Genomic DNA, 23,386 nt, shown 5'->3' on the forward strand with positions numbered 1-23,386 from the left:
GTTAACTTTATTGAACACACCTATTTGGATAAAACTGCTATTTACAGAAAACTGAGCGCTAGGATTTCGTTTAAACTACTGCAATTAGCTCATTATAACATCTTATTATGACTCTCCAAGTTTCCGAGAAATCGTCGGAACAGAAACCTCGATACAATTTGATCATCAAAAAGTTAATCTCGAGCAAACTTCGAGGCTTGGAACGCTCCAGCGCTTCCACATTTCGCCCAAAAGTACCATAACCGAATACAAAGAAAGTTCAATTCATCAGTTTTGTTAGCCCCAAATCACATTCAGCTATTTACAACGATGAAAAAGTTTGAGCAAATACTATAAACTCACCATTTGCGTCAAAATGTAGGAAGGTCGCCAAATTTACGTTTTTCTAAATTACATAAAAACTAACCGTACGAATTCCTTAAAACAACCGGACCATTAAATTGAACATCTTACACAAACTTTGCGCTGCTTTACGTTTCTGGAGCTGCCTTGATTTGGATGAAATAATGTTTTAAAGTGAAGCACTACTCCAACCCTATTGTGAATACGGCCATGTTGTTGTAACCATTTTTAGCGCCCTGGTGTAGCCCATAAAAAGTGTGGTCGATTTATTAATCAGCATACCGGTAACCCAGTGACCGATGGTTAGGCAAACTTACAAGGTGAATCAGATTGCGCGGTTTGCCAATAGTCGGCTGCGGTGTTATGGAAACGAAAATTTGATCGCACTCGCGTAGCCAATCAGATTGCTTGTTTGCTAATAGTCGGTTAGTAGGTTATCCCTATTGTCGCGGTGGAGTGGGGGTGATGGGCAGAAAACAGGAGGGGTCCTTAGTTGAGAAAAAGTTTAAACAAGAAATTATGGCCCCTCCCGGTAAAAAAAAATTGTTGGCCCTCCGAAGACCATCCCCAACAATCAATCAATAGTTTTAAAATATCTAAAACAAATACCGGACCCGTTTGATACAACTTGTTTCCATTGTTTCCAGGGATTGTTTCTCATAACAAGTCATGTTGCATTTAAGGTCGCTATTAAACTGGAAGGTCGTTACTTTTCGGGGGGTCCTGGGATATTGCAGAGGATCTCCCCGAGGGGGAGGGCCGGAGGGGGGCGTCCACCGTGTTCTTGTATCCTTGTCCATGTTAACTCCAAAATTTCCCCTGTGTTTCCTTGTTCCTTAAAAGTATTTTGTCGATTTTTGTGATCCCAGGTCCCTAAAATATAATCGCTTATTTAAAAAATCCTCCATCAGGTATCTTTTTGTATATCCAGCGAGGTAATATATGTTTTCTTTTTCTTTCACCTGTTGCATGCAGACTTTTCGCGCGGTTTTCCGCGAAAGTTCCGTGAGCCAATCAGAAACGAGTTTTAAAAATTATTAAACGCAATGCATGCTGGGGAAACTTCAATAGCTTCTCTCTCTTGGAAGCGAAGGTTTTTCCCTGCGTAACACTTGTTTCCTTTCCAAGCGCGCCGAGGTGCGCGCGAGGAAGCGACAAAGTGAGAAGAGAGGAGGTGGTGGTCGTTCCCCACTCCCTCCCCGCTTCTCCCAATCTCGTCCCCAGAGGCCCTCTTGCTCCCCAGGCGCACGCGCCCTCGTTCGCGTTTCTTCCATTTCCGATTTCGGCACGCTTTGTAGTGGAAAACGACTGCCAGGCGGGCTTCGTGATTGATTTCTGAAGTTTTTTGCTTTTCCAGGAGTTGTTTTCCCGTTCCTCCGTAGTTCGAACATCAGTCGGTGCAATGATGAAGACCCATACACAGCAACAGCTTACAGGTGGTTTGATTTTATATGATTTGTCTCCGACCTTTCTTTCAAGCAACGTTCTCGAGAAAGCTGCCACAGGTAATTTGCCTGACGAATCACACATTTGATTCTTGCGTTTGGTTCGGCACAGTTGTAGAATCATACGAATTATTCTTTATGATTCTCCACAATAGTAGAATATGTCATTGTATTCGGAAATAATTTTGTTGTGTGTAGAATCAAACACTAACGATCTAGTGTATTTCACAGGTCTGTGGAATCAAGCGGGAATCACACGTATTATTACTTATCATTCTCCCGGCAAAAGAAGAATAAATCGCCATTGTATTCGGAAAATAATAATTGTGTATCCTGTAAAATAGTTAAAATAAATCCAGTTGTATCCCTATAATTCGAACCTTCCGCTATCTCGAATCTTTTCAATTCCCCTCCAGGTCATTTTCCTACTACGTTTAACCATCGATAACTTTATCTTCCGTATACCGGTAATCCAACCTTCTCGATTTCCTCTGAAGGCTTGAATTGTCTGTAGAATCAAGCGGGATGACAAAATCGACCAGCTGCAGTTTTACAGAGAATATATTTCGCCATCAAAACAATTAAAAGATGTTACCCAAGAACGCATGGCTACAGAAGCGAGGCACTTACCACTTGACTGTGCGGCTACACAGTTGTTTGAGTCTTTATATAAACTACAGTAGCTACTAAACATGCAAACGGTAATGTAATGTAATTATGTAATTATTACAATGCTTGATTCGACAGATGAATGTTTGATTCTATTAAAGGAAGACAATCCGCCCAATGCTGCTTGTCGGCAGCGTTTGCGCGATGAAAGTCAGCAGTGGAAAGCTCCTCTTATTACTAGTCACACTTTACCCCCATTGAGCCAGCACTGCAGTAATCCGTAAAATGCGGTAATTTTCATTCGCGCCTCCGAGACCGGGAAATATTAAAATGCGATGGCTTCAACTAAATCAGTGACTTATTACACAGGTATGTAGAATCAAACAACAGGCTAAAATATCTCTATATAATACAATTATTCTTCGAGGCAATCCTTTGCGGAATCACACGATTTATTTCCTAAGTTTACAACCATGCGTAGAATTGTTTGGATTTGATTCAGCCAAATCGTGTACGCAATATCATTCGCTCAACTGATACCTTTACGCACCTATTAATGCTCAGAGGAAATATCTGATTTGTTTATATGCACGCATGCTCAGTGATGACATGGACAGCATAGATGGTACCACAAGTGTTGCAGGTTTGTAGTCCTTATAACTCACCGGACATTCACTGATAACCATCGAAGATTAATGGATGTTCCAGACGAGTACACTACTCAGGAGACCCATGCCCACTGCTGCAGCTTATGCGGAAACAGTGGCTCGCTCAAAGCAGGGGTAACTTTTTACATAACATACTTACCTACTTTGTGACTGATAACTCAGCAAAAAAAAGCCACGAAGTGTTTTTTTTTAATAAACATAAACTTATGCAATATTCTCCAAAATTTCGGGTTTTGATTCAATAATAATGGCTATTTGGTTCTTCGAATTCACCGTATGATTCTACACGAGATTTCATGTTTTCCGCACATGATTCTTCACATTGTTTCTCGAAAACGTTTTATTCCTCGCATGAACAAAATAATAATTTCACGTGTGATTCCACAAATGAACATTTGATTCTTCGAATATGCCGCATTCAAGCGCTTGATTCTTCAGCTGATTTCTGTGAAATCATACGCGTTTGATTCAACAGTGGATATTGAAACAACTGTAGAATCAATTGTGGAATACATCGATTGATTCATCAGGCAAATTACCTGTGTGCGACGATCTGGCTTCTGTCGTGAATTTAGAGAGCGACAAAACAAGCGAAGTAAGTAGAAAAGTTTCCTCAGTTTCTTTGTTTTTAGTATTTTGTTATAATTTGTGGTTTCCTGTGCTATATTCGTTGTTTGTGTTATGTATCAAGGGCTCAAAATAATTTTGGGATAGTTGCCGGTCATGCTGGCAGCTGACCGCCAGGCTGCATTCTAATACCAGGACCAACATATCGATCAAAGTCGATCATCGAAAACGTAGTCGAGAAGTCGATAGTACTCAATATCTGCCGATAGATAAGATTTTCAAATGATTATCCACAACAGAACTGCGCCCATTAAAACACGTCGCAGGGGAAAATGCAAATTAAGCTGAAAATTAAACACAGAGTATGCGTAATTTACTGTCAATCAAGTAATCCCCTGTGTAGATCCTCTAGCATTGTCTTTGCTCAGACTAACAAAACTTTCCTCTATTCATCGAAGAATAATAGACGGTAATTTGTTGTTAGTCCCGGGAGGTAAATATATTTGTCAGTCGCCACTACTACATGTAGATGATTTAACGATTTTTAATCAGTTGTTTACACTTTTGTTCAGTGAAAAATGTAAATCTGTTGATTGCCATTTCCCTCAGCAGTTGTTTTCTTTCTAGTTAGAATGATTTCCAATCAGTTTAAATTATTAAGGTTCCCTGATAAAATTTAAGTAAATAACACATGCAGCAAATTAAAGCGGCAACTCGTTCACAACACATGCCGAAGTGGCGAGTGCCACAAAATATTCGGTTGCCTTCTTTCCAAAGTATTTCGCTTTGGACTCCACACTAATTCTCGTTGAAATTCTCCCTATAACAAAGATATTTTCATGGCTTTTGGTGAATAAACCTTGAGCAAGACTTGGAAATATGTGCGATCACGATATTCACGTGTAATTGGCTGCCAAAATAAAAACAACTTTATGCAAATTTTGTGTTGAAATTTGTCCTGTGCATCGAGTCGCAAATTTCACTTTGCTTAGAACCGCTTTCCCATGTTGACATAAAAATGCTTTCTTCACAGAAATCCAAACTTTAAATAACAAGACTGACTTGGAAAGTTGCTGAAAACACAGACAGATGACTGGATTTCCAAAATTCGGCACGATGTGGATGGCATTTTGATCTTTGGTCGTGAAATATCACTCACGAGGTTTTGCAGAAACACTTCGATATAAAGAGCATGCCGACACTTCCAAACAATGCAAAATTGCTTTATTTCCATCAGCATTGTCTTCTAAAGGACTCAGGGGCCCTGCATAACGTTCAACTTCCTTTTGGGAATTTGTCACTTCAGCATCTAAAGAAACCGAAACTGGCGGCAGCTTTTGCAATCTCGTTTCCAAGGTGCTATGCCTGCTAAGCTTCATGGGTACATCACTTTTCCTGGGCGATGGCTCTCAATGGGTGCAAGTCTGTAATAGATTTTATCGACAAAAAATGCAGACACATTTTTCAATCAGCCACGACATTTATGGCGGATGTGTGTGGCAACTGTAGTCTTGTCTCCTGCTACAGTATATATCTTTTTTTGTATTTTCGATTAAAATCGAACAAAGTTGATAATCAGAAGAAATTGTATGATCAACTTTTATCGATTTCCGATATTTGTCGATGATTAGTATCGATTTCGATCGACAACGATCCAGTTTTATCAACTATCGAAATTATCGACATGTTACGTCCTGATTCTATGTAGGTTACACCAAAGATCTTCGGCATGGATTTCAAAATTTATTGCATGGCGTACTGACATACAATCAAAGTGGGCACCCTTAAACTGGCGTACAAATGACTTACATTAGGTATGAAAGATAAAGGACCTTGGCGTATCTTTGGCATGGTGTGTACACGGTATGCACCCTGGGGCCTGACCGGTCAAACCTATTTTAGCTCAGTCACGTGTCGTTTCTGACCAGTCAAAATATTGAAATTAGAAGTCGCTTTTGCTGTTCATTGAATCGTCTTTGTTCATGTGGTAGAGAAGGACCCACCATCTCTTCACTGTTTTGCCTGCATTTTTTAGTGATGGTTTCTTAATACTCTTGTAAGCTGTGATAGCGACAATTCAAAAAAACAAAAACAAAAAAAATTCAATTTCACGCTGCTTTCCCTCTTTCGTGCTTGAATCAAATGCCTAGCAACCAAGCTTCGAGCATTTTGCTGTGCACATTCTTTTTTGTTGATGTTTCGCATAATACTGAAGTATAATACTGACATGAATAATAATGGGTCAAAAACTGGCGAAAAAAGATGCATCGTGTTTTCTAAATAGGAATAACGAATGACATACTATTATCTCAGACATCCGTGGACAAGGGCTTTTTTCACGTGACCAGAATTTTTGAACTGCAGACTAAAACCAACGGTCCGTGAAGCAGGCCGAAAAAAAGCCCTTGTCCACAGATGTCTAAGACGAATAGTACATCATGTATGTCATTAGGAATTAAAGGTAAGACGTAAGAGTTATCTTTGGTTTGAACGTTATAGACTTTGTTCCCATGGTGTGTATTAAGCAAAAAATTACTATTACTTTACATGTTCCATAAGTTGTTAGAATTAATGTTATAAATTGGTTTGACAGAGTTTTCTGGTCTGGTGTATGACTGGTCACAATGACCAGCAAACCTAACATTTGCCTGGACAAATCATCATCTTGGCCGGACATTGTCTTTTGACCAGCGTTATTTTGAGCCCTGGTATCGGGCAATTCCAAAAGTGGCCATCCCCCCTCCCTCAGGCATTTGACTTTTTTGAAAAATTTTAGTCAAATTCCCCATGCCACAATGTTGGCAGTTTAGACGGTCAAATACCCCACCAGGCAAGGGCTTCACAGAGCGTCAAATTCAAAACCCTTTCCAGAATTTAAAAACAAAACGGATAAACTAAAAAAAAGAAAAAAGGCCAATGTTTACTTTCGCTCTCTGTGTAGCTTGAAATCACTTTTTCTATCTCTGCTTATCAGTTAAGCTTAACTATCAGAATTATCTGCGAAAGGTTTCTTGTATTAAATACCTTATCGATAACACTTTACAAAAATTCAATGAATTCGTGAGTAAAATTTTGCTATTAAAGATTGATCTTTAAGCTTATTTCACAAAATATGTAAATGTACACTTTCAGAAAATATCCATATCCACCATATTTGGAAGTTCCGAGGGAGTGGGGGTTTCAGAAGCCAATTAAAATTTTTAGAGGGAAGTATGGAGCCTAACTAGAATTTCCAGAGGGTTTGCAGGGATCCATATTCATTTTTTTCTCCAAGTCGTCAGCCGGGGAAGTATGCAAGATGACATACTTGCCCTGGCAAAATTTTACTTGCCCGTTCAAAAGTGAAAAATGGCGACCGTACAACAAGTAAATGAAAAGTTGACTTTTTTGTTATTATCACATGTATGTAACACTGTGTATACATGAAATCTTCAAGACAACGAATCTGTTTTAATAAAGTTTGATTCACAAGTATTTGTTAATGAGACTTTTTACTTGTCTACCTTGGCTGCCGGTTTACAAATTTCACAAAACATCACGCCCCCAAGCGGCTTGCGATGTTGCGGAAGCGTATGATGCGGGCACAAATGAAAGCCAGGGCCTCTTCGACTGCAACCATGGAAGAAAAGAACGCTTTTGCTCTTCTTATTCATATTTGGTTTGTTTTTCTGAAGTGTTAACATTGCTTTTTTTTCTTTGCTGGCAGCGCCAGACCGAGATAACGGCAAATTTTGATCAAAACATCAGCTGATGCGATCGCTTCGTGTTTTCGCGGATGCAGCTGCAGTACAAAATATCAGCGGTTGAGAGCTTGAAAATTGAGCCTGCAATGATTTCATTGATGGAAAATACCGCATCAGCCATGATGGCGGCCAAAATTATGATTTTATCGCGACAAAAAGTTGCAAATTATGTTCTGTTTTCGAAAAGTTATGAATGGACATGTTCTTTTGTGTGATTATCAATTGGTCATCAATTGGCAGACGCTGATCGATGCCAATTGACTAACTGTAATCAACTGCCATCCATTGACAGATTTCAGTTCAGGGATTTTCATTGTTTGTTCAGGCCCTGCTCTACATGCATGACACGCAGGAATTATGTTAGTTGTAGCTGTTGTAAAACAGTAAATAGACAGTACAACCTTCTGTTTGGTGAAAAAAAACTGTCTTGAATGTGAGCACCAGCTAGAAACAGTAAGGTTGATTACAGGGCTTGAAATTGCGATTTACTGGTTGCCAATTGATGCAACCAACATTTCTTCCTTGGCGACTTAAGATTCTGGTTTAGGTGCCAATGTGGTGACTTCATTTCAGTCTCTGTGTTAAGATGAAAACAAATTAACAGTCCTTTCGCAGGTGTTGTGTCCTTTGGTCCTTCCAGAAATTTATGCTGAATGGAAGATCCTTGCTCCAATCCACCTTTTTTGCTTTACCGCAAAATATTCTATCACATTATTTTTGTGATAGTGTAAGGCTGCGTAACACCTTGCAACCCTCCAAGTTTACTTTTTTCCTTAGTGGCCATTTGGCCACCAACTTCTCAAGTTTTGGTCGCCAGTGAAAAATTTTAGTCACCAAATTAAGCTGATGCTTTCAATCATTCCTCTCAATTTTAGTCGCCAGGCTGGCGACCTTGGTTTAAATTTAGTCGCCAGCTCCAAAATTTTAGTCCCCATGGCGACTAAAATGGTCTTAACTTGGAGGGTTGCCTTGTAACACTGTGTAACACTGTGTTACACCTGGACATCAAATTTTTGCTTTTACATTGTCTGGTTTAAATACTTTATTATTTTTTCAGGTTAAAGGAACATCTGGTATTTGCAAGTCTTGAATCATCATGTCTGCAAAAGACACTGCAGATGGTTGTTCGGGCCTCCTAGAGAAGCTACACGCTTTTTTGCCTCATGATAAGATTTTGGTTGGAGTTAACAACTTTCAAAAGCCTCTCAAACTCCTTGCTTCGATTGATGGGCTAGGCAAGGGCCCAAGGTTCTTTAAATCCATACAAAGCTATGTTAAACAGTCTATTCTGAAACCCTTGAGTGATTGCCAAGACAAGTTTATTATTCTAGTTCACCAAGATGATGCCTTTAGTAAACTTAATGTCCTTTCCACCTTATGTGCACTTGCTTATGACATGGGTGACAAAGTTTGTTTGGAAGAAATAGCAGATCAATATCAACACTACGTTGGTGTTGGCCATCAGGTGAACAACCTTGGAGTGATGTTTACTGAGAGGATGGACTACAAGAGAAGTGAGACTTGCTTTGTAAGTGCCAAAAGATGCTTTGAATATGAACATGACAATCTGGGAAATGCTGTTGCCACTTTGAACTTAGCAATTCTATACAAGCTCCTTGGAGACTATCAAAGTGCATGTTCTTGCTGTGATGGTGCAGCTTCCTTGTGCCATGATGTCTCAATGAGAACAACAAACGATGTTGGCCTGCTCTGGAAATTGCTAACAAGAGTTGCTGGTTTGTGCCAAGAATTTGGAAACTACAAGCGGTATCAAGATATTCTACAACTTGGTGTGTTCTATGACATTGGCAGTGTCAGTGAAGCCTCCCAAGTTAACTTGACAAAGCAATTGATGACTTTGCAGCTTCAGGAACAGTGTGGTGAGAAAATTAAAGGTGAAGAACTGGAAGACTATGCCTCCTGTTTGTTTTTGTTGATGGATCAATCCAGTACAGAAAAACTTTCCAAACCAGAGTTGATAAATGCTGACTTTATAACAATAGTTATGACTGTGGCAAAGATGTACCGTGATATTGATCACCTTGAAGAAGCATGCAAGTTACTAGAGAAGCTTGAAGCTACATTCCTGCTGGTACATGGCAGAAAGCACTCTCTCTATGGCTCATTGCTGTACCAAATTGGTAGCTTTAAACTTGGTGCTGGAAACGCAGCTGAAGCTTTTAAAACTCTTCAACAAGCTGAAGCAATTTTCGTCCATAACTTTGGCAAAGGTCATCACATAGTTGCATCATGCAAGAGTTTATTGGGTACCTGTGCCCTGGTGAAAGGCCAGACTAAAGAGGCATCTACTCATCTAACTGAAGCTCTAGTCTTGTTCAAGAAAATGAACCATCATCACCCAGAAGTAGCAGAGATATTTTTAAAGCTTGCCCTCCTGTCTAGTGAAGAAGGAAATTTCCAGAGTGCCAAAATAACTGTGCAAGAAGCAGTCAATATTTTCATATCAGCTTGTGGTGACGTCTCCTTAAAGACAGGCAGTGCATACTTTCAAGCAGCAGTGATCTTGCAGAAGGCAGGAGAATCTAGAGCAGCTGTGGACAAAGTGAGGAAAGCCATTGATATCTTTCTTCAGCTTGGGCTGCGATGTGACCATCCAGATGTCAAGACTTGCCGTAGTTTACTTGGAGCATTGCAGCTCTCCCTGGGCGAGGTTGATGAAGCAGAGGAACAATTTACTGAAGTGCAACAGCAGGTACCCTTACAAGATGAACCTTGCTTGACAGCGAAAGTCATTGCCCCTGAAAACACCAACATGTTCTTTCAAGCCAAGACTGGCTGTGGTACAGGTACATGTAGATACATGGGCCCCTGTCTTGGTGCTCAAGTGGTTTCTCTTGTCAATCTGGTGCGCATGAAAATGGGCCAGGAGAGAAGAAACCATCTGAATACACTGCTAAGCTGTTTGCAAGGGCATGACACAGGGGAGCCAATAGTATTAGATTTTGCAGGCCAGTCTGTGTGTTACATCTCACATCAACTTTGGACATCTGGCAGATGTGTATACTGTATTGCAACTTCAGCTCCTCCGCCAGACTGTTTTCAAACTGATCATTCCATGAATGCTGATTATACATCATTGGAGTCTGAAAGTAGCAAACATCCTAATGTGTTCTTGTTGTCACCATCAAATGGCTATGGAAGAAGGCCATGTTCTATTCTGTTGTTGACGTTTCCTGAAGGTTTGGAAATGAAAGAGTTAAGCATCTCTGCCCTCTGTGAGAGTGTTAAAATGCTGTTTTTGAAACCAAAGTTTAAAGAAGTTTCTAACACAGAGGGGCAGGACTTCTACATGGAACTGACATTGCCAAAAGATCCTTTTGCTTCTTTTTCACTGTCTGCTCAGATTGACCTCCTTCCTCTTCTAGTGAAGCTGAAACTATCAGACCTACACAAAGAATCTGGCGACATTGACTCAGTTGCCCATGCATCTTTGACCTCTGTTGTTAAGCCTTCAGCCCATGTCTCATACTTTTCATACAGACTTTCCAGTCAGCCCCAGGCTGAGCTTGTTTTTGGTAGTTTGATTTTCAGTTTAGGTCAGTCATTAGCACTTGCTAAGGTGGAAGGGATTGAAGTTTTTAATGGTTCTGCTGTGGATGATGGAGAATTTTTCCTTTTTCTGGAGCCAAGCAATTCCTCTATATCTGTTGTTGTGGAGAAAGAATCTGTTCTTGTGAAATGCCGGACTGTAAATGAGTTTGAGTCACCTTGCATTTGTTCACTGGTAAAAAACATTTTGGATTGTACAATGGAGTCATTGTGTCATGTGGTCAGAGTGGCATTGGAAGCATCTATGCAGTTACCTTGTGATAATGTTGGTAGTGACTGCATGAAAGAGTCAGCAAACTGCAGTTGTGGTTGTAGAGATTTCCAAAGTGAGTCTTGCTCTGGCCATTCTTTGGAAACTTTGAATTTGCGTGCACACAAAAGAAGCCAAGAATTGGAATCTTATCACCTGGAGGGAAACCCATCTGGGGTAGAGTTGCAGAATGAGGTACCTAAAGTTTAATTTGTAAGCAGACTATGCTTGTTAATACACTGTAAAATGATTAGCTGGGTATAGTATGTCAACGATGGAGTGATTTTTAATGACTGCCATAACTAAACCATTAACCATAATGACAAAAGCTACAAAAAGTGCCAATCAGAATTTGATTTAACAACAGTGAATAATTTTAAATGCAATACTGTAGGTGTGAAGTGTAGGATGTACATGTATATGTATGTTACTTTACCATCTTAACACTTTACATCTAACCCATTCAATTTTAGCCATTGGAAAGACACTCTTAAGTATTTACTGTCAAACTTTTGTCAAACAGACACCTTTGGGGAAATATCACTCAGAGAAGTTTTCATATAAACTACCTTTCTTGCAAGTTTAAATGTGTGGACAAAAATATAAAATAGCTTGGCTTGCCATGTCCACTGACAATATATTGAATTGACACCACAGTTTAATAACTTACCACCAAAATATTAGCTGGTGAAAGATGTCACCTTGGGAAGTGTTACTTTTAATGGGGGTGGTGGCTTGATGAGGTACATGTATCGCTTTACATAATAGGAAGTGTTGTGACATAGGATTGAAGTGTTGTCTTAATGAAAGACCTCAAGAAGATTTTGTTACGTATTTCATTCAGTAAAACAGTGCTTTGTTTTTATAGAATGAGGAAGACATCCCATTTTATGGCCATCCTGATGACAAAATTAGTACAGAGGTTTGTGTGAGCCTGCTGGAATGCCTCTTGAGTAACAGACACGTTTCATCAGAGAGGCAGCAATCAGGCACTGGTGAGATGTCGTCAACTGATGCTTCATGTTTGGATGGAAGTATGCAGCTTAAGAGCTCTCTGTTATCACCTGGCTCCACCACATCACTGAACTCATTGCCTACAAGCCCATCCAATGCTGCATATGAAATGCCTGTGTTCTTGCAGAACATGTCACCATCTTTGGAAAAAGTGGAAGCCGAATCTTGGGATGAGACAGATGATTCCAGTACTGGCCATTCGTCTGAGAATTCGTCAACTTCTTGTGTTGGTTGCAATGAATCATCTTTGAACTCGCAAGAGAAGTTATCCAATTCAACTTTTAGAGTCAACTTGCTCCAAGATAGCTCTGGATATGGAGAAGGTTTACCTTCAAAAGAAAGCTTTAATGATGTGGAAACAACACTGACCATGCAATTTAAAGATGGTACTGGATTAAGTAAAGATGAAACTCGAGTTCTTAAAAGTGAGGGTGAATATTTTCAGAGTCAGTGCTATGAACTAAAGCAGCAAATAATTGAGCTGGAGGAGCAGTTGCAACAATGTGAGGCAGAGAAACAGCAGCTTGAATTAGAATTAGGAAGGAAGTCTTTCTTTGAAGATAAACAGAAGCGCAGTGAGAAAGCTTTGCTGTCATCCAGGACACATGTCAGTGAGCAGAGCAAGTCTTTTACAGCAAGTGGTGCATCTTGTGCTTTTACCAGTATGGAAGGAAAACTACTGGGTGGAGGAAGTCTTCAACAAGAGACAGGTAAGTTACTGAATACTGTGACGTTTCTTCCAGTGTTTGCAGCAACATAGCCTGCGAGCAGGCTCTCTATTCGGGGGCAACGTGAGTATTGAACTGCTCGAGCGCCATCCCGCGAGTGCCGAAGGCGCGAGTGCGTGGGCGAAGCGGGCACGCCGAGGGAGAGCCTGCACGCGCGCCATTGAATTTCAAATCCGGCCCCTCGAAATGTGACAACTTGTTGACAACTCGCTACGCTTCCGGTGTCAATATATAGATCGAATGCTCGCGCGTTTATTTCGAAAAAAAGTTGTAAACAAAGAGAGTGAATGTTACTTTATCTGCAAGTGTACATTTTTGGTAAAATATGGAACTGGTAAATCGGTTCGCATGTAAACGGAAAATTTATTTGAAGCGTCAAATCGCGATGGGAGCCGCGGACAAGTGACGACAGATGTACGAACAAATTGAAAAACAATTCGCGATATTGTCTAGTTTGTCCAGCCGTGTGTTCGATTCCTGTCCCCAAAAAAATCAGAAAATCGAACTTAACTAGTGAGCATCACTCTGCGAACGGCATTTGGAAAGCTGCTTTATTCTCCTGCGCGTTTCGTCCGACCGTCGCGGACTTCTTAGCCGATGCAAATATTAACTGCGTACTGACGCTCGTAACGCCAGTTAAATCTCGCAAAGCAACACAGTTCAAGTTCTTCACCTGGCCCCGGGCACCTGGTCTTCAATTATGCTGGAAAGTGGGCATATTACTAAAACGATAGTGTCTGAGAGTCGCTCGTAAACTTTCTTCTCCACCATTGCCACTGCAAAGAGTTGAAATACATGTATGAAGCAATTGCCGTAACCGGTTTGGATAACCGCAAAAACATCTCGTCCCTCTAGAAGATCATTTACCGCATCTTCCTGTTCTTGTTTTAAGTTAAGGAGATCGTTAGAATCAAGCGAAAGTTTCCAAAATGCTTCATGATCGCTGCTGAACGAACTCGCGTGCCTATTCACGGACGCCGGCCGTAGTTGATTTGGCTTTGATGTGGACGCTGGTTTTTTCTCACATTAATTGAGTCTGTCATTTTTGACCAATCAGAGTGCTGCGTTCGTGGACGAACGCGCCGGATTTAAAATTCAATAGCGTGCGTGCAGGCTCTCAATTTTAATTGCGGGCTCGCTTCGCTCGCCGACTCGCGCCTTCGGCACTCGCGGGATCGCGCCTTCGGCGCTCGAAGAGTGCAATATTCACGTTGCCCCCAAATAGAGAGCCTGCTCGCAGGCTAGCAGCAACATGCTTATAAAACAAATTGTTTGATCTAAATCAAGCATGAATCATGCATGTGATTTTTCTGCGACAAAATTGTGCTGGTATAAATTGGACCAGTGTCGTGTTCTAAGCATGTAACATCCACTGTTGTAAGCAAATATCATGTCATATTTATTTTCCCCTTACGCTGGTGCTTCATAATTATATAAGGTACCTTCTACAAATATGCTACAAAGTCACTTGAAACAAATCAGCAGTTTTATGAGTGCAATTCTTGTTACAGTATATAGCACACAGGTTATTCATAACGTTCAGCTGCCTACTTGGTGTATGTACATGTACCTTTTTATATTTGCAAACATAACTTACAACTTACATTCAGTAACTTACAAACAGCACAATGCTTAAGGTTATTCCCCAGTATTGCATGGTGCTTCCCTACTGCGCATAATTTCATGCATGATTAGTGTACATGCACCAAAAATGGCAGCTTTTTCTTTACGGCTGGACCTTGCCAGACAGGTAAATCATTATTTTTTCGTAAATGAGTATTGACCTATCATTCTATCATTTTTTCTGTTGTTTCGAATTGAGTAGTAACTTTTTTCTGTAGAATAAATATGGACCAATTCTCAGTGTAGAATAAGCAATAATCGTCGGAAACGCAAGTTAAGCAAGCCATGGTGACTATAAACAAGGTGCTGTTGCTCGTAGACTAACACGGGCACCCCCCCCCCCCCCGTTTTTATTTTCAAAATTTAAGTTTCTATAACATAAACAATCAATAGGCAAAATTTAGCAAAAATCTCAGTGCAGGTTCTATTTCAGTGGAATAACCTTAAAACAGTATTTTACATTACTAGCTTACAAAACCTTGCTTACAATGTTACAATACCTGATAACATTGCTGTACAGTACGTGCAAATTATTGCTTTCAATATGGTACATGTACATTAGCTATTAAGTTACAACATTTCTTACAGTGCATTATCTAACAAAATTTTTAAGCACACTGAATTATAAAAGAGTTATATCTTGGGATGTCTTTCATTAAATTTGCAGGGCCAAATCAAAGAATCTTACCACCACCTTAACTTAAGCACTCTTGTTCTCTTGATCAGGTTTCTCACTACAAGGAAGACTCTTGGAAATCTCCAACTCCTTGTCAGAAGTTGAGCTGGAGCAGATGAAGTTCCTGGCCAGACCTAAAATCGGTTGCGTTCGACTTGCCAGGATCAGGGAAGGTTTTGAGCTGTTTGAAGAATTGACATGTACCTATGTTAGAGAGCTACTCATAGGAATCCAACGCTTTGATCTTCTGGAGAAACTTGACCTGCCTTCACATGACAAAGAGGAAAGTGGTAAGTCAAATGCAAAACAAAAGAGATAATACTACGAGAGCAGCTGAATGTACATGTATACCTTAGTGATTTTTATTGCGACTCTTTCATTGCAGGTATTTCATTGGTGTTTGTGTCATAGAACATCACATTGTCACTTAGAGATAGGAAAATTTGCTTCTTGGGTTGAAAAAAAAAATTCACTTGTTTGCTACTCTCACTTATGAAATATTTTTCAACACTCAAAAGGAAATCTCTGTGCAGTCATTTCACATCCTCAATTTATGTTTCTCAGTCAACACAATGATAACAATAGCAAAAACAGCTAACCAATGGATCAGTAGTCTTGATTTATCACCAAATTCCCATAACTTACGTTAATAGCAAAGATGTCAATCAGTTAGGAGAGTTGATAGTTCCCTCTTTTTCTGTTAACCTTTTTTGTAATGAATGTCTATTTTACTGTTCAAAGGTCATAGACAAGATGGTGAAGTGAATGAAGACAACAATGGACTTCAAGAAGAACATTTTACTGCAGCTTTACCGGGTGGAGAATGTAGTGCCAATGACAAAATGGTTCTATCAACTGCAGATAGCACACAAGGTTAGTAGGCCTTTTTATTCAACAAGACACTTAACTCATGCAGTATTTCTCTCTCCGTGCAGTCAAACTATAGCTAATATACATGTATGAAAAACACACAAAACAAAGACATTTACACTTGTTACAAAAAAATTGAAAGTTACTTCCAGTCTTTTATGCGTTCTCGTCCCCAGAGTCGCTTGTCCCTCTTAGCTGACTGAGCCTGGGGCTCGAGGAACAAGTGGCTCTGGGGACACTTGATTTGATTGGCTAGTTTTTTTTTACAAAGGAAATTTAAATTTAGAAAATCAAATCAACCTTTTTAAAACCCCTTTGCTGAAAGGGATTTTACTATGGTAGAGACGAGTTGATAATATTTTTGTGGTAGTTATGTGGAGGTTTGGTGGGCTAATGGTTTTGAATCAGACTAAAGATCTAGAAGTTGTCAGTTGGAAGTCTGGCAATGTGTTATGCTATTCAGCAAGACACTTAACCCTTAGACATGCTTAGAGTATCTCTTTTTCACAGCGTTGAAACATTATTGATTGAAAAAAGTAAATTGGTCCCTTGCATTTTTGTAGGTTGAAAGGTTTGCTTTTACTTTGTTTTTGTTTTTGTTTTTGTTTTTTTTCTTTTTTCGTTTCGTTTTTCTTTTTTTCAAAGGAAGGCTGCCCTTTTTTGTAATATGATGTGATATGCAAAGAATATTGTTCAGTGGCAGAGCCAGACCTTTAGAAAAGTGGGGAGCCCGATCATCCAGACCCTGGAATAAGTGGGGAGGGGGCGCTCTCGAAAATAATTTGTCACAGCCCTACTGGCCCTCTTTTTGGCCTAAAAATGAGGTAGGGGCTGGGGGGCCCTCCTATAGTTCCACTTCTTTTGTTAGCACAGTTGGTATTTTCAATATGTCATTGATTGCTGGAGCATGAACTACAACACAAAGAAAAAGTTGATTTTATGTGCCGCCATTTTATTTATGAGTTCCTTTTATATTTATTATAGACTCATCAGGAGACAGCCAATTTACCAATAGAAGTACAGAAGGATCAGGTAGTATTAGAAGAAGAGAAGATCATAGTAGCTCTTCAGACGAAAGCGAAGTGGTTGAGGCGAACAGTCCCACAAGAAACTCTTCAGCATCCTTGAGTATGTGGGAACGTTCAGGGGCAAGACCAAAGGACAGAGCCTCCATGCAAAGTGCCCCAGGGAAGTGGTTACTGACTGAAAAAGTACAGCAAGACCCTGCTGGTGTTGATGACATCCTCGCAAGGCGCCATTGTCAGGGCATAATAGAAAACAATGAGTCCATGCCAGTGGGAGCTGAAGCCTCGAGAGTGGCAGATTCTACCAGTACACCTGTCAGTGTTTGCTGGTGGGAGCGGTCTGGAGCTAGACCAAAGGACAGAGCCCGTCTGCAAGGGGTACCAATAGAGTCATCACAGGCTGAACAAGTAAGGCAAGAACCTCCTGGTGTTTATGAAGTCTCAGCAAGGCACCAATGCGAAGGTGGGACAGAAGATGACGAGCCTATGCTACAAAGAACTGCAGCCTCAAGAGTGGCAGATTCCACCAGCACAGTTCTGTGCACATCTCTGGTTGTTCACAGTACATCACATGGTGATACAGAGCAGCTTGACACCAGGACGGATAGTAGTTATGATGAAGATGAAGAATGTCTGCCAGTACCACCGCATTCAGCCACTCTCCCTACTGGCGTTAATGACTGTATAAGTGAATCTCTAGAGACCACAAACAACAGTCGCCTTGCCACAAGAGAAGGTATGGAACAGCCGAACGTTGTGCAAGGTATTGCGCGGGCGCTAGCTCAGCAACAAAGGGAGAGAGAAGAGCAAGATAGAAGGTGAGGATGTTTAATTTTATTTCTGAAGTAAGAACTTCATTATAGCAATAGTTCTGTCCATCTGTCAAAGACCTGAAATTGTTCACTGGCCAAAGTTGGAATTAATTTTTCTTCTGTATGCTATTTACAAGGCTAAAAGGTTAAAAAATTATAAAATTAAAAAGTTGAAACCAAACGTTTTCGGCTGTTTGCCATCATCAGGGTTAAAAAATGACCATCCGCACGCATGCATAAATCTCTTATGTAATTCCCGTTGGGAAAAGTTCTGAAACATAAGAAATAACTTGTTTGTTCAAGCTGGGGCGGAATTGTTGGATCATCAGCCCCTCAACGATCCTACGCTTGTGGAATGTTTGTGCTGAGAGGAGAACACACCAGGTGAAAGAATGTGAAGGGTTTTCCCGCGGGTATTTTGCAGGTTCAGAGGTGTGAGCAGGATTTGAATGTTCCGCAATTCGCACTGCCAAGTTTTTTCTTCTGTTTAGAAATTATGTGGCACTTGAACATAATGACTTTGAATTTTCTTATTTCCATGGCTATGTGTTTTAACTCTGAATCAGAAGTTCAATCCTGGCTCAGGTCCCCAGGTTTGCATGCAATGGACTAGCATCCCATCCAGGGGGTAAAGCAACAGTTCAGACTATTAGTAAAGCACCACAACATCGATACAACACATAACACACACATTACTCTTTAGATCTCTTGGACCACAACAAACGTAAACAACCATGTCCTAACCCTCATATGTGATTTGTTTGTGTTCGTTTTCATTGACTGGGTTGAGTTAAGTTTTCGGTGAAATATTCCACTTTAACAGCAAATACCATGCATGTCTTTCTCTGATGTAAAAGTCCCGTCTAGTCGTCCGGGACTAGTAGATTTTGCTCTCTTAAAGTAACTTTTTATGCTCACTTGCCCATTATTTTAACAACAGGTAAATGATGAACTTTCCTTTTACGTTTTAAGACTTAGGGCCATGTGTCCTCACTCCGGGCTGATTCCTCGACTGTGATGTACCTCAACTGAAGTACAAGAATGGTGTTGATCCTTCCAGGTTTCCGCTGATAACGTGGAAGACGTGGCCCAAATTAAACTAAAATTCATTTTTCTGAGACATTTGACAAAAGGGGAGAAGCAACTGCTTGTTGCAGTTAGAAACGAGTTTTTAGAAATAAGATCATATCAAACTTTCATACCTCTGCAAGTTTCAGCACAGGAAAACGCGCAAGAGTCTATTTAGCAGGAGCCATAAAAGCTCCCTCAGTATTTTCAGTACTCTTGGCTCATATTAACCCTAGTGTACTAAAATTGTCGATGTACTCAGTTTTGATGTGATCTTCTCATCTTTGCAGTTGCTCGTCGGTTTTGGGAGGAATTATTAAACGTAGGATTGACAATAATTTTACTACTTAATAACAACATTATCTTAATGGCAAATGCTGCAGTATTTATCATTATTGTATGGCTTGAGGGCCGTGACTAAAACGAATACTTCAAAATCTGAAATCCGCTGGCAGACTGGAACCCATTTCTACATATTGTACTATTCTTCATTCCAGAGAAATGAATGCTAACTGCAAGCAAACTGGAGTGGAACTAACCGGATAGCCGCAAGCACACTGGAATGCTTTGGTTCCAGTCCCTCAACGGGTTTTATTCTGATTTTGCATTATCCATTTCAGCCACCATGGCTTTTTGTGCTTGTTTAAATATAACGCACGCTGTGATAAGCTAATAGTCGGAGCCGAATTTTTTCCTATGATGCCCATGGGCATCATGACTGGTTGCCGACTGGTTAGCTGAGTTGGTTGAGCTCCGGACTCCCGTGCGGGAGGTCTCGGATTCGACTCCCAGACCAGACCAAAACTCAGGGTCTTAAAATAACTGAGGAGAACGGTGCTGCCTTTGCGACAACATCTGCAAATGGTTAGATGTTCTAGTCTTCTCGGAAAAGGACGATAAACCGTAGGCCCCGTCTCCTGCATCTTCAGTGTTATGGTCAGCATGGGACGTTAAAAAATCCACACACTTATCGCAGAGTAGGGCACGAAGTTCCCGTTGTTGTGGTCTGATCTTTGCCTGTTCGGTACTGGCAAGGTTTAGGGTGGTAATGCTTTAAGTCATCAGCTCATAAAGCTGCCGAACAATTCCGAGGTTAAATGAGGTACAGTTAAACCCCGGTAATTCGAACTCTGAAGGGAAGCGAAAAACAGTTCGAGTTAGCGGGGTTTTCGAGTTAACGGAGTAAAAATGACTGAAAACAGGTCCAAGGGAAATGGAAGTTAGTTCGAGTTAGAGGTGTTGTTCGAGTTATCCGAGTTCGAGTTACCGGGGTTCTACTGTATTCCTGTTTAAACCATTAACTTCTTATTTACTGTCGCTAGCTCGTGACCATACAAGGAGAATGTGGCCCTCAGTCTGTACGGACCTCGTTCGGTCCATACCATATCTTCGGTCCTGTGGTTACATTCGCGATAAAAGCAACTCTGAGGGGAGGAGGAAATGTTTTGCTTAGTTATAAGATATTTTCGGCGAAAGTAGAAAGCCATTAGCTTTTTAATGGATATTTTCTTATTAAATAAGGACCATGAGCGTGTACTAAGTTCACGAGAATTTTCCATTTTACTTCAAAGTTTAGCAGCATTCCAGTAGTACAGTGGAACCTCCTGAAAGCGGACACCCTTGGGACCTGATAAAGTGCCCGCTAAGGAGAGGTGTTCGCTTATGAGGGTTTAAAAATGTATTGTTTGTATGAAGCTGGGTCCATGTGCACACTAAAGAGAAGTGTATGCCTGAGGGTGGTAAAATGTGAGTTTGTATGTGGCTGGGTCCATAACTTAAGGCACACTTAGGAGAGGTGTCTGCTTATGGGTCGTAAAAATATGAGTTTGTAAGTGGCAGGGCCCATAACTAAGTGCTTACTTAGGAGCTGTCTGCTTATGGGTGGTAAAGTTATGAGTTTGTAAGTGGCTGGGAGGAGAGGTGTCTGCTTATGGGTGGTGAAAATGTGAGTTTGTATGTGGCTGGGTCCATGGCTAAGTGTCCACTTAGGAGAGGTGTCTGCTTATGGGTGGTGAAAATGTAGTGTTTGTATGTGGCTGATACCATGACTAAGTGCTTACCTGGGAGAAGTGTCTGCTTGTGGGTGGTAAAAACGGTAGTGTTTGTATGTGGCTGGGGACCTGCCAACTTGTCCACTTAGGAGAAGTGTCTACTTATGGATGGTAAAAACTGTAGTGTTTTTTTTATGTGTGTGGCTGAAACCTTGACTAAGTGTCCCATTAGGAGAGATGTTCCCTTATAGAAGCTTCAAACAGTAGTGTTAGTTAAGTTCTGATTAGAGAGGTGTCCGTTAGTCTGGAGTTGTCCGTTAGCGGAGGTTCGACTGTAGTTTTTTTCCTATAAACTGAAAATCTTTGGACAACGGTATAAGGGAGCTTAAGCAATGACAGTGGTGACACCGAGAACAACGCCTAGTTAAAAATGACTTCATGTTTTTCTTACGAATCTCGCTCGCAATCATCAAGATCGATTGAGTACATCTGTCGGCTTACGAACTACAGTGGAACCTCGATATAACGACTGGCAAAATGTGTTCGCTATATCGAGGTTTCGTTATATAGCGGTTCTTTTCCATATATCTTGCTATTACTGGGACGAAAAATATCGTTCGTTATATCGAGGATTTCGTTATATAGAGGTTCGTTAAATCGAGGTTTCACTGTAGCTCCAGCTGAAAATGATAAGACAGTGCGGTTCAATTCCATACGGAATTACAAAAGATAAGCCCTTGCGGTTTACGTTCTGCGAAAAGCTCTTGGGTCATTTCATGTTGTTTTGCCAAGGACGGCCAAGAAATGAAACAAGAAAAGTAACGCACGTTCAGAGCTATTGTTCTGCTCATTAAGCCTTTTGTTTGGCGACGTTCTCGTTGCCGTTACCATTGTATTTCTACTTTAGCTCTATGTTACATGTGATTTAAAGGAGCTACTTCACGGACAACTCATTTTGAAAAAATGGCATCGTTTTTCGAAATTGTCGTTGAAAATGTGTCTTAATCTTTATTAGTCAGAACTATTCTTGGTTATTTTCGCCTTTTTATCACTCCTTTGTTGTTTTTCTATGTTAAAAAACTATTATTCCGAGGTTTCCTTCAATTTGAGGTTTAAAGGGTTGTTTAGAAAGATCAGACTAAAGTTTCAATACGAAATTAAACACAATGAATTCTTTATTGTTTAGCCTTTGCTAAAAGTTTGTGACTCAATCTTGTCTTCCATGTGTGAGCATGGCTTGAATTGCTACTTTTTATGCTGTGTTTCTAGTCTGGTCCTGAACAAGGGTATACCATATTTCGTCGAATAAGCGCCCAGTCACTTATTTCAAACTTTGATTTCATTACTATTTAAGAAAGTGATGAGTGTGGAGGGGTCGGTTATTTGAGAGAGGAGGAGCATATTTGCTTTTTGGCGCTTATTCGAGGAAATACGTAAGCTGTTTTGCTCCTGTTCGAGGGGGGGATGGGGGGGGGGGGGGGGGTGGCGCGAGCACTGATCAAGACATCAGAACAAGACAGTTTTTTTTGCATGGTACTTAATTACTTATTACTTGTCTTATTTTACTTTTGTCTTCTTTTATGTACAACCTTGTCAAAGCAATTACATTTTTTTGTAACTACTCAGCTTGTTTAGTTTATTTCTATTCTGGGTAGTTTTTTTGCCTATTTTAGTTAATTTATGTTATGCTGTAATTTTTTTTTCTATTTAATTTAGCAAAATAAAATGGTTGTTGTTGTTGTTATTGAGTGTTGGCGATGGGTTGAAGAATATGAATATTGTGCAATGAAGGTAAATTGTAAGAAACATCTAGAAAATTTTTATTTTTTTTAGCGAAGGCTATCAATAAAAGTGAATTGTTGAAGGTTTGTGTTGTGGTTGCTTTCCTAGAAATTTCCTTTTTTTTTTTTTTTTTTTTTTTTAATTGTATGGTTTTAAATCTTATGCAATCATTACCCTATTCGCACGTATCTTTTCCCGCGCTCTCGCCACAGGCTGTTCCAGACGTACAGAGAACGTGCTAACCAACACGTTCTTAGTTCATACCAGTAAACTGTTTTTTTTTTCTACGGATGCATGATTCGTGACGCGATAGTGTTCATCCGCGGAGACACTGTAGTGCTCGTCCGAGAAAAATACCCGCATGGACAGTACTCGGCAAGCGGGCCTACAGACAAAAAAATCCTCACTTCATTCACTGCATTTTTGTGGGTTTCTTGTCTAGTTTTGTTTCGTTTGTTACATTTCGGCTTTCCAAAAAGTAAACAAATGATTCAAGATGCTTGTTTTTGATTGGGCGCGTGGAAGAAAGTTTGAGTGGTGAACAATAAAGACGAAAGTGTGTTTTTTGTCTCGGAACTATTGGTCTGATAGTTGCCCCTTGGA

At 40.4% G+C, this 23,386-nt stretch overlaps 1 protein-coding gene and 1 long non-coding RNA gene across 5 annotated transcripts in view; one reads left to right on the forward strand and one right to left on the reverse strand.

The window, feature by feature from the left end:
- Positions 1 to 23,386, reverse strand: part of LOC144656658 (uncharacterized) — a 523,850-nt gene that overhangs the window by 98,925 nt on the left and 401,539 nt on the right. The gene's annotated exons all lie outside the window — the stretch shown is intronic.
- LOC144656632 (uncharacterized) lies at positions 1,640 to 22,859 on the forward strand. 4 transcript variants are annotated; one of them, XR_013571335.1, is made up of 9 exons: positions 1,640 to 1,839; positions 3,609 to 3,659; positions 8,432 to 11,389; positions 12,063 to 12,918; positions 15,286 to 15,525; positions 15,977 to 16,108; positions 17,090 to 17,948; positions 18,915 to 21,616; positions 21,649 to 22,859. XR_013571335.1 is itself a non-coding variant. In XM_078516880.1 (8 exons), the coding sequence occupies exons 3-8, from the start codon at positions 8,471 to 8,473 to the stop codon at positions 18,958 to 18,960; spliced, it is 5,052 nt and encodes a 1,683-aa protein (XP_078373006.1). In that variant the 5' UTR covers positions 1,640 to 1,839; positions 3,609 to 3,659; positions 8,432 to 8,470; the 3' UTR covers positions 18,961 to 22,859. The 4 variants fall into 4 exon arrangements, 2 of the variants coding, with proteins under 2 accessions (XP_078373006.1, XP_078373007.1); XR_013571336.1 differs by having other exon boundaries at positions 18,915 to 20,930; positions 21,005 to 22,859; XM_078516880.1 differs by having other exon boundaries at positions 18,915 to 22,859.

Source organism: Oculina patagonica, chromosome 6 (assembly GCF_052425735.1).
Source record: "Oculina patagonica isolate OP01 chromosome 6, crgOcupat, whole genome shotgun sequence".
NCBI lineage: Eukaryota > Metazoa > Cnidaria > Anthozoa > Scleractinia > Oculinidae > Oculina > Oculina patagonica.